The following is a 12,268-nucleotide window of genomic DNA, read 5'->3' as shown; positions in this document are numbered from 1 at the left end:
TCTCTCTCCCTCTCTCTCTCTCTCTCTCTCTCTCTCTCTCTCATTCTTATAGGTCTACAAAAAGAAAACCGAAGCAGCAAAAAAGGAATACCTGAAGCAGCTAGCTGCCTACAGAGCAAGCCTCGTATCCAAGGTAACACATGATTGTCTCGTATTGTGACAGATTGTGGCCATCTAGGTACAGACTCTGATAGCAATTTAAAAAACATAAAAGGAGACTTTGGCATTTGCTACAACCACTTGCCTCAACTGAAAACTAAATCTGAACTAAACTCTACTTTTCTGGAAATAGATATTCATGCTTCACAAAGCTAAGCAGAATAGAAAGACCTCTTCATCTTAATGAAAAATTATCTATTTAGGGGTTATCAGTTTTGTAGGGTTCCCCATAGTCAATTATTTTGTGTGAGCCAGATCAACTCTCTCTAAATTTATGACACAGGCTTTCTTTCTTCCACAATCTAGTTGGTGAATACTCAGGAAAGTAATGAACTAACTAATAGTAATAGTAATAAACTAATCTAGCATCAGCATACAGGTAGCAAATATAGATACAGTCATAGTGGTTAGACGCTGGGTTTGGAGCCGTGGCAATTTGGGTACAAGTTTTAGCATGCCACTTCATATTACTAGTTATGTAACCCTAAGTAAGTGACTTAATCTCTCTATGGTTTAGGGTAAGGATATTAAACTTAATTGGAAACTTATCATTGTGAACTGCATATTGATTTAGAAAACCACAAATTAACATTATCTTTGTTATATTTTGTTGTTGTTGTTAAATATTTCCAAATTACTTTTTAATATGGTTCTAATCTTGGGAGTTTTGCAGGCCCCTGGAGTTTGATACCTCTACATTAGATAACTCCCTAGGACCTGAAATTACAGACCCTTCGAAGAAAAAAAAATTATCTTACTTTCCAAAGCAAAGTAGAATATTTTAAAATGAAGTTATAGAACCATCCAATCCATGAGTAAACATTTAGTGTCTGCTATATGCCAGGCACTATGCTAAGCACTGGGGAAACCAAAAGAGGGAAAAAAAACAGTCCCTACTCTCAAGGAGCTTACAGTCTAATGGGTAGGCAACATGCAAACAGATATTGTACAAAGTGAGCCATATACAGGATAAATAGGAAGTTGTTAATAAAGAATTAAGACTTTGGGAAATGTTTCTTGTAAGAGATGGGATTTTAGATTGGGACCTAAAGGAATCCAGGGATCACTCAATGTAGTAGAATGGTGAAAATGAATACTGGCTTTGTAGTCACGTGGATGTAGCACCAATGCAACATTTCATAGCACCGACAACAAATATGAATATGACAGTGTAATTCTGAATCACAAAATATGACAGAATCTCCATATAGAAGACAGAAGTAAAACATTTATTCAGATACCAAAAAGTCAAATCCCAGCACCAAAAAACCAAATTCATCATAACAACAAAGAAATCTATACACAATAACACTGCAGAGAGCAACACCTTCCCACAAACAAACACTCACAAACCTAGCTGTCTCTTTGCCTGCATCCTTTCTCCTCCCTTCATTCTAACTGCTCTCACTCCCAGTTTCCTCTCAACTCTGTTCCACTCTTCAACAAACTCCTCCCACCACAGGCTCCGTGTGATTACATTCGGCCTATTGAAGGACAAGGAAGATCTTTGAATAGTCCATTACAATGGACTACTCATGAGCTCTGGCTCTGCAACTAACCACCTATATGATTTGGGGTTAAGGCAACTTCCAGCTCCAAATCTTCTTCTTTTTTTTTTTTAAAGCAATCGGGGTTAAGTAACTTGCTCAAAGTTACACAGCCAGTTATTTCTGGGTGTGGTGCTGAGTATCTGAGCCCGGATTTGATCCAGGGTATCCCGACACAGGAGCCAGTGCTCTTACTCGCTGAGCCACCTGGCCGCCCCTAAGCAATTGGGTTTAAGTAACTTTCTCAAGGTTATACAGCCAGGTGTTTCTGGGTGGGTGCTAAGTGTCTGAGCCCAGATTCGATCCCAGGTCATCCCGACACTGGGGCCGGTGCTCTTACTCACTGTGCTACCTGGCCACCCCTAGCTCCAAATCTTCTATCCCTCCTTCGATTGCCCTCTATTGCTGTCTCAAATTCTTGTGTTGCTTCTGTGGCCTCAAATTATTGCAGAAAACAGATTGCTTTCATACAGTACTTTACATTACACCAGATAACACCTTCACAGCATAATACGAATGTCTTCATCTCTGTTTTACTGATAAGAAACTATCTTCTTAGAATTGTGACATGAATGTAGCTTTTAGCAGGGCCAAAACTCAAACTCAGGCCTTGTGATTCCAAATTGACTGCTCTTCTCTGTATGCCATATTGCCTTACAGAAGGCAGGGCCTATACCTTTATAGTTCCCTTACTGCAACACCTGAGGTCTAGCTAACTCACCCAAATTAACTAAGCTTAATTTTGGACTTCTTTTTGGACATGTACAGATATGTTCTACCCTGGGTCTCAGAGAAGCTATTGGACATATAATAATTCAGTTGGGAATATAACGAGATATATGTGTGACATGCCTACTTTAAAATTCAGAATTCTCCATTCTAAAAAAAAATTATTACTTTTTTTTTAGTGTCTGGCTGAATTTTTTTTTCTTAAGCAAAACAAGTCAAAACAGACTAAAGACCTATATATTTCAAAACACAAAGAAAGAAACATTAAGATATTAGGACCAGAGTGACTAGGTGGCACAGTGAATAGAGCACTGGCCTTGGAGTCAGGAGGACCTGAGTTCAAATCCAGACTCAGACACTTAACACTTACTAGCTGTGTGACCTTGAGCAAGTCACTTAACCTCAATTGCCCTGCCTTTCCACCCTCAAAAAAACAAACAAAAAAAGATATTCAGGACCAAGATTTTACAACATAAGTTATCTATGTTGGTTTAAGTGGCATCATACTCCATCCCTAGCAATGGAAAAGAAGAAATTTCTTAATCCAGCAGTTAAGTTTAGTAAATTGTTCTCCAGATGACAAAGAAACTGAAACCTAGTCAGGTACATGTGATTTGAACATATAATGCGACACATTTTTTCTCATATATCTTTTTTTTCCCATAAATCTCGCAGACCAGAAAGTTAGGAGTTTACCTAAAAAGCTTTAACTCCCTCTATATCAGCCTAAGATTTATTTCTCATCCATTCATTCATCAGAGCCTATTTTTATAGTTATATTTTTTCTGCCCTTTTTTGCAAAAGTTCAATTATATATTTCATATAAAAATTATGTAAAGTTAATGTGAAGTTAATAGTTTTTCACTGATAAAAATTAGATTAAAAAAGTTCATCATGTGGACTCCATCAACACATCTAAAAGTCTTCAGATTCCATGACTAATATTATGATGGAGGAGTTCATCTGTACAAAATTTGAAACAATTCATTTGCTACATTTCTCATCTCAGTTTAGTTTCTTTTTAAAGACATAAAATAATGGAATTTTAGTCAGGCTACTTCCAAAATGTGGAAATCAATACATAAAGTAAAAATTCCAGGACAAAGCATTATAGGTAACACTATGCAGATTGCCAGAACGCCATAGCACTGACTAAGCCTTTACTTTCAAAACAAGTGTCCTTAGATTTGCTCCTAGTTGCAACTTTGGGTATTATTCTATCTCAGAATTGCAACCTACCATACATAGCAATTTGTATAAATGCTTGGAATCGCCATTTCTGCATTTAAAAAACCAAGCACTTTTTTACAGCTTACTCTGACATTTTTCTCCTCTTTGGCAGTAGGAATTTTGCTGGAGCTGTTAAATGTCTATTTATGTACAGCTATCTATTGTGTGTATACAAATTGAAGGAGAGGGGTAAACACCCACTGCCCAGACAGAAAAGAACACCCTGATGCTATGTATGTGTGGATAGAGATGCAGCCTTAATCTTGAAAGTGAATGCAGAAAACTTACCAGCCCATTATCACATCAATGAATAAACATGTAGCAAGCACCTACTATGTACCATTCCATGTGCTAAGTTCCAGGGGCATAAAAAGAGGTAAAACACAGGTCCTTCCCTCAGGGAGCTTACAACCTAATGGGAGAAACAATATACAAACAAATATATACAAAGTAAGCCATATATACAGGATAAATAGGAAATCATTAACAGAAAAAGCCATTAGAATCAAGTGGGGTTGGGGAAGACTTCCTATAGAAGGTAGGGTTTTAGTTGGTACTTAAAGGAAGCCAGAATGGTCAGGAGTCAGAGCAGAGGAGAGAGACAGAGAGCATCCCAGGCATTAGAGACAACCAGAGAAAATGCTCAGTATTTATGTGTGGAGAGTCTTCTTCAGGGAATGGCCAGGAGGCCAACATCACGGAATTAAAGAGTACATGTCAGGCAGTAAGGTATCAGAAGACTGGAAAGGTAGGAGAGGAATAAGTTATGAGGGCTTTGAATGCCAGAGTATTTTGTATTTGTTCCTAGAAGCAATTGGAAGCCTCTGGAGTTTGTTGAGTAAAAGAGATTGGGGTTTCAGGGGGCACTGACATGACTAGACTTGCACTTTAGGAAAAACACTTGAGCAGCCTAATGGAGGATTGATTGAAGTTGGGGAGAGACTTGAGGCAAGCAGACCCACTAGCAGGCTATTACGATAATCCAGGTGAGGTGATGAGGGCCTGTACTAGAATGGTGGCAGTGTCAAAAGTGATTGCATAGGTGAAATTAGCAGAACTTGGCAACAGCTTAGATATGGGGGTTGAGAGATAGTGAGGAATCCAGGATCTATGTTGTAAGCCTGAGGGATAGGGAGGACAGTATTGCCCTACACAATAATAAGGAAGATAGGAGTTAGTCAGGGGGAGGATTTAGAAAAAAAAGAAAATTAATTCTGTTTTGGACATATTGTGTTTAATATGTCTACTGGACATCCAATTGAAGATATCTGAAAGGTATTTGGAAATGTGAGATGGGTTGTCAACAGAGAGATTAAGGCAGGAAAGGGAGTTGAGACTTGTTAGCATAGAGATGTTAATTTAAATCCATGGGAGCTGATAAGATCACCAAGTGAAGTAATAAAGAGGGAGAAGAGAGCCCAGGACAGAACCCTGAGGGACACCTAAGGTTAAAGGTCATGATCTAGAGGAGGGTCTAGCAAAAGAGACAGAAAAGCCACAGTCAGATGGGTAGGAAGGAGGTATTAAGGAAAAGAGAAAGTGATCAGCGGTGTCAAAGGCTGTAGAAATATCAAGGAGAACGAAGATTGAGAAAAGAATAGTGGATTCAGCAACTAAGAAATCATTAGTAACTTTGGAGAGAGCAGTTTCAGTGGAATGATATGGTCAGAAACCAGACTATAAAATCCTAACAAGAGAGTAAAGATTAGAGAAGGCACAGGTACCTATTTTTGAGGCCTTTTCAAGGAATTTAGCTATAGAGGACAGAAGATATATAGGATGATAGTTAGTGGGGATGGAAAGATTAAGTGAGGGTTTGTTTTTTCCAGGATGAGAGAAACATAGGCATGTTTGTAGACAATAGTAAATGAGTCTATAGAGTAGGAAAGATAGAAAATAAGTGAAAGAGTGAGGATGACAAAGGATGCAGTCTGTTGAAGGAGACAGGAGAGAATGGTATCACTTAAACAAGCAGAGGCGTGAGCCTTGTTAATTAGTAGGGCCATTTCATCATGTGAGATGGGACGAAGAAGGAGGGAGTGGCAGATGGTACCTGAATGCCTATGAAATTGTACTGTACTCATAAGTGAGTCTTCATGCCATAGAATGCACCTGAGTTAGACATCATTTAGTCTAATCTCTTGTTACAGACATGGGCAGTGAGGGGATATGTCATTTATTTTAAACTACCATTCCCCTCTAAGTTGTTACATGAAGCAAAAGGAAGGGGGAGAATTAAATAAATATTTATGTAGTACCTACTACATGCCAGGCATTGTGCTAAACACTTCACAGATATTATCTCATTTGATCCTCACATCAAGTTGCAAGGTAATTGTTGTTATTAACCCCATTTTACAGTTAAGGATACTGAGGCAAACAGAGGTTTAAGTGTCTTGCCAAGAGTCATATAGCTAGTAAATAACTGTAGCTGGATTTGAACTGAGGTATACCTGAGCCCATGTAGCAGCAACCACACTGGCATACCCAGGATGGCTGCTAGCAAAGGTTCTTAGAACTGCTTTACTAGGAAAGATAGCTGTGTAAGGGGTCAACAATCTTTTTTAATTATATTCACTAATTCAGGGGGAAAGGCAGCACCCTGAACTTCAGAGAAAGTATAAGCAGAGAAATAAAGACCAACAGATAGGCTCTGACTGTCTGAATCAACTATATACTTTACATACCTCCCTGCCCTGAGATAGCCTTTATGTCTGAGAAGTCAGGGAGCTCTAGACATATAGCCACTCCGAATCTCGACCAGGGAATCACAAGATCCTTCTCATAAGTGAGCCCCCAAAGCAAAATATTAACTCAGAGTATATATACACTTATCTGAGTCAGAAAGCATCACAACCCTTGTGATTGAGTGCCTAATTAGAAATTAGCAAAAGGTGCAAAACCTTCCTGGGAGCAAGCCTCCCCTAAGCAAACTTCCCTTATTGACTCCACATGAGGCCTATTAATGGGCTGGGTGGGGAAGATCTTATATCCCATTAACAGTGCAGCCTGGCAGTCTGTTCACTACACTGCCAGCAGCCTCCTTAGACACGAAAAATATAGACTAACTTGCTCATATTTTAACAGTAAAATATAAATTTTTAAAAATATTTTAAAGTATACTCTTTAAGAAAATCTAAAGGCACCTGGATAATGAAATATTTGATCCATGAAACAAACCAGGAAATGGAAATAATATTGGTGCTACTTACATTGTTGTGAAGAAAGTGCTTTGTAAATCTTAAAGAACTAGATAGGTGTGTTATTATTAATGTCTATTTTTAGAACTAAACATACTTCAACTTAATTCAACAAATACCTATCAAATGCTCTCTAGGCACAGCAAGTACGATAGAAACCCTTCTCTCTAAGGGTTACAATCTAGTGATGTTTAAACAGCACCCAAGTAAACCACAAAAGAGAGGTCTAGGTATTCATGTGGAATTATATCAATGAAATGTATCCTATTTCATCAGAATAAATGTCTGTAATTTTATATAGTTGCATGTTCCTCCCTTTAAGACCTTGCTGCCATCTTGAATTGTCTATATGATCTACTTACCTCATGTCTTTCCGTGCACTAATCCATGCAGCAGCCAAAGTGATTTTTCCCCAAGTGGAAGTCAGACCATGTTACCCCCTACTCAATCAATTTCTTATGTGTCTCCCTATGACATCTGTGTTCCAATGAAAACTCCCCTTTGTTATTTCTGCAAATGTGTCCTTTCTTGAATCTTCAGTCTTCTTTGTACATTAGTACCCTCCATATATTCTATAGACAAATAACACTGGTCTTCTTCCATTTCCTCACAGTGTTCCATTTCCCATCTCCATGTTTTGTTTTGTTTGCATTGGTTTCACCCTTGCCCTCATATTCTCCCTCTAGCTTTGTTTTTATCAACAGGTTTAAGTATCATCTTACAAATAAGGTCTTTTCTGGTCTTCCTCTGCTTCTAGAACCTTCCCATCCATGATATCTTTGTGAATAGTGTATGTGTTTTTGTTTTTTGTGTGTGAGTATATGTATACACATATGTAGCTATATATATGTATATGTGAGTGTATATTTACACACACATAATATTCACATACATATGTTCTTCCCCCCCATTCCCTTTTACATTGTAAACCCCTTGAGGGTAAGGATTGTTTGGCTTTTATCTTTGCATCTCCAGCACTGAGAATAATGCTTCTCCATAGGAAATGTTTAATAAGTGCTAATTAGCTGGTTGGTTGACTTTTGATAAGTACTTTCTCAACATTAATGGATTCATCAAAAGGATACTGCAGTTAAAACCGCCTGAGTCAGAGGGCCACATACTGTAGCATCCTGACAAGCATCTGAGCCTCTGGATGTGGCTCAGGCTGCCTCCCCTCACCCCCTCCAATGAGAGCACTTCTTCCCAGCCAGCAGCAGGAGGCGCTGTGGACCTAAGAGCACCTTCCCACTCCTAGCTCTCCTTATGCCCTAACTCCCTCATACCTGATCTAAAGAGAACAGTCAAGTCTTAGAGAGCATTCATTCATATTCTTATTAAAGATGGAAACAACTCTTGAAATCAAGCCAAAGATTAACAGCACCTACTTTGAAGTTGTTAGATTATTTTGTTAAAGGGAATACTGCCCAATTAATGTAGGCAGCCTTTTTGATCTATTTAAACCTGAAAGAAATTGAGGTCTAAAAGCAATTAATATAAGAAATTTGAGAATCAAAACCATCATGCAAACGAATGAACACTTCCACGTAATGTTCTTTGAGCTTTTCTTCTAGTCATGGTGATGAGTTAGACTGGGTGCAATAAGACATTCCTGATCCCTAATCACTGGCCTTGACTGCCCCTGCAATTTACTGTGCTATAGGAATGGAACACAATCACAGGAAATAGTAAATAAAACTAAAAACAAGAAAACTATTTTGTAAACATGTGGTATAAGGGAAGAAAGGATTTTTTTTTATCAAGAACATCTTAAATTTCTGACATTTTAATTTTTAATCATTACAAAGCAATTTAAGAAGCACTACAGAAAAGTGCCAAGGGCATGACAAGTGGGTACTGAAACACAAATTGCAAGGGTATTCTGGCATGAATGGTTCCATGTAGCTTCTGGAATTAGAGTTGGAACAAGAGGAAAAGAAATACAGATTGAGAGATAGAATAGTAGGGAGGAAAAGGCCCAGATGTTACCAAGAATAGTCTTTTGAAGGCATTGCATAGGGCCTAAGCTGGAAATGGGATGGGGTGGCTAGGTGGCTCAGTGAATAGAGCACTGGCCCTGGAGTCAGGAGGACTTGAATTCAAATCCGACCTCAGACACAACACAAAAACTAGCTGTGTGACCTTGGGCAAGTCGCTTAACCCCAACTGACCTACCTTCCCCTCCAAAAAGCAAAAAAAAAAAAAAAGATGGAAATGGGATGACCAATGCTTTAATAAAAAAAATATATATGTTCTATTGTCTTCTAAAGTCACCATGGGAGCTTATATATGTTTTAAAAAGCAAAGTAGTACAATAGATATAGAGTCATATCAGGAATTCTTGCATTTAAATTCTGTCTTAGACAATCATATGACCTTGGACAGGACATTTAACTGTTCTCCATCTCCATTTCTTCATCTATAATATGGGGATAAGAAAGAAAGAGAGAGAGAGAGAGAGAGAGAGAGAGAGAGAGAGAGAGAGAGAGATGTGTGTGTGTAAGTAAAATCACTCACCTCAAAGAACTGGTGTGCAGATCAATGATACTATATTAGGCAAAATACTTAATACATTTTAAAGCACTGTTTGAAAAATATTCTAATTCTACTAATGCTGCCATTGTGCAGCTTTTGGATTTGCCTCCAGAGAAAGCCTATAAACTGTTCTACAAGATAATGAACATCCTTACTTCCTAATCACACTGGATTTTAGAATCAAAACAATATTACCAACGTAATCACCCAACTCAGTAATTGATTTGATTCCACATGGTTTTGGAAAGTTCCTGAAAATCAAATCTACCCTCAAAGGATGAAAAATTATCACTGTATTTAAAATCATTGCCAATAACCAGGAAGACAATTCCTAAGCAGGCTTTTTTAAAATGGTTTGGAGCAGTGTCAATGTTCTCATATGTTTTTGGCCTCTGAAGGTGAATACCTTGCAAGAGACAACACTCACCCAGAGGTATGCATTCATTTATGAGATCTCATTTCTAACTTTAAAAAACTTGTCTTCTCATTATCTCATGAGATTACAGGACCACAGATTTAGAGTTGTAAAAGACTTTAGAGATAATCTAGTCCAGCTCCCTTATCTTACAAATGAGGGAATTGAAGTTATGTGACTTGCCAAAGATCACAGATAGAAATAGCCAGGGCACTCAGATACCCAGCTCCAAATCCAGTATTTTTTCCACTTGACCAATGATGTCAAACTCAAATATAAATAGGGCCACTAATATGTACATAAAGATCCCTGTGGTCACATATTGATGTAGTCTTAAAATGTAATGTTATCTATGTTTTATTGTCTTTCTATTTTGTTATTTCCCAATGACATTTTAATCTAGTGCCAGCACCCATGGGCCACATGTTTGACACCTCTCCACCTGACTTATAAAGAGAATGACATGAGAAGCCTCCCTTTGATGTACAAGGGAAGTAGAAGGAAGATAATATTCGATCAAATCATGAAGTATCCTTTTTACCATGCCCATAATACAGAAACATGGCACTCAAATTAAATTGAAGGGCAGTAAATTTCAAACAAATAAAAGAAATGATTTCTTTTTACAGCATGAGGTAAAGTGGAAGAATTCAGTGCCATCCATGGAAAGCCATTGAGACAAAAACTGTGTCTGAATTTTAAAATGGGCTGGATAATTTTATGACTGTTAACATAAAATTTGCAGCTCTGTAAGCCCAGACAGTGATTTAAAGATAATAAAATCTCATGCTTCAGGGTGCAAGTTAATCACCTGCAAGGGCCAGGAAGAATTCCCCCCCCCCATATGTAACAAAGCACAATAGAATAGGTACATAAAATTTTGTTTAATTCCCAATACATCAAGTAGTGGTCAGTGCTGAAATCAGGGAATCAAATTAGATGGTCTATTAATTTGATTTGGTTCGGCAACTCCCGTGGTGTTACCTCCAGTGAGTTTTATATCTTCTGTTGATATTTCCCTATTTTAAATAACAATTGCTTTGTCAATCTTTCACTGTTATAGCACATATTGCCATAGTATGGAAGCAATCACATATACAGCAGTGTCTTCATTATCTAGAGTAAATGGGACTGAGATGATTTGAAATAACCAAAAACTTAATTAATAATGAATCCTAGAGGATCCTGCAGCATAGAGCAGAGCAGTGGATACTGTATATTTTTAACATCTCAAAAGGATACTGAAAGGCATGCTCCATGAGGCGTCTTAGCTGGGAATGCCATTGAGTTCTTTAATGAAGTCACTATGCCTTATGGGGAAAGACCTTCAGCATGTGCCTGTTTGTAGAAAGTAGACCAGTGCACACCCAGAAGTTAATCATAAGAGCAAATTCCTCTCATAACAATGTCAGCTTCACTCAGGTGATTTTCAAATGAGTGTTCACTGGACAATTACATTTGTCAAGTGAAATGTAGATCAAAGAAAAGTTATTAGTGTGGGGGGTTATAAACAGATTTGATTCATTCTATTTAAGTGAGAAATTCAATTCAACAGGCATTGAATTGAAAGACACTTCGCTATAAGCATATTTGACTTGCTTTAGTCACATTCTTTTTCCATTTACAATAGGGCAAAACAAAATTAAGAACCACTTTTTTGAAATCTAAAAAAAGATTTTTTTAATGTTTAGTAATTGAGACCATCCTTGCTTAAGTACCAGCATGATCTATGGCAGAAATAGATGCCAGAATGGACTACTAGACAAAAGAACTTTTAAAGAGAAACTGTGTGGAAAAAAATAGTTTACAATGTTGACGACAATACTGTTACAAGTGTTTATGGTGTTAACAATGAAGAGTTTCCATTAACTTTGATAGGCCTTGATGATACTTCAAATGTACTTCAAAGTACCACAAAGGGATGGAAATAAAAATAGATTAACTTATTTTTATAAATGAATAAATGAAAAAGAATTTTTAAGGGTTTCTTCTATGCCAAAAACTATGCCAACTTTAACTCCTACAGAATATCCTCAGGAAATATTTTGTGAGTAAGGTAAATTGTGTCAAACTCCATAGATAATATTGAGTTAATAGTCATCAGCTATTAGTTTTTACCTAATATTATGTTTGAGAAAATTCTAAAGATGCATTTGACAAATATTAATTGAAAACCCAGTATGTATCAAGCACTGTAAGAGATTAAAACACACACACATGTTTTAATAAGTGTTCACATGGGCTTATATATGTTTTAATCTCCTACAGTGCCTCATACATACTGGGTTTTCAATTAATATTTTTCAAATTCATATGCATATGTGTACATGCATATGTGTATGTAATACACATACATGTGTATATAATGAATGTGTTTATCATATATACACACATGTATGTACATGGAAAATTCCTGTCCTTATGGAGATAAGTTATACATGCATACATATATATAT

At 37.3% G+C, this 12,268-nt stretch overlaps 1 protein-coding gene across 2 annotated transcripts in view; it reads left to right on the top strand.

The window, feature by feature from the left end:
- The window catches only part of TOX (thymocyte selection associated high mobility group box), a 387,018-nt gene that overhangs the window by 355,841 nt on the left and 18,909 nt on the right, over positions 1 to 12,268 (top strand). For both annotated transcript variants that reach the window (XM_069099996.1, XM_069099995.1), the window contains one exon: positions 53 to 133. In XM_069099996.1, the coding sequence (XP_068956097.1) occupies positions 53 to 133 (81 nt within the window). The remainder of the gene's footprint in view (positions 1 to 52; positions 134 to 12,268) is intronic.

This window comes from Petaurus breviceps, unplaced genomic scaffold (assembly GCF_028583685.1).
Source record: "Petaurus breviceps papuanus isolate PSGF00001 unplaced genomic scaffold, PetGlider_PUasm1.0 38, whole genome shotgun sequence".
In the NCBI taxonomy this organism is placed as follows: domain Eukaryota; kingdom Metazoa; phylum Chordata; class Mammalia; order Diprotodontia; family Petauridae; genus Petaurus; species Petaurus breviceps.
The sequence above is the reverse complement of the archived record's forward strand: the minus strand, read 5'-3'. Positions and strand labels throughout refer to the sequence as shown.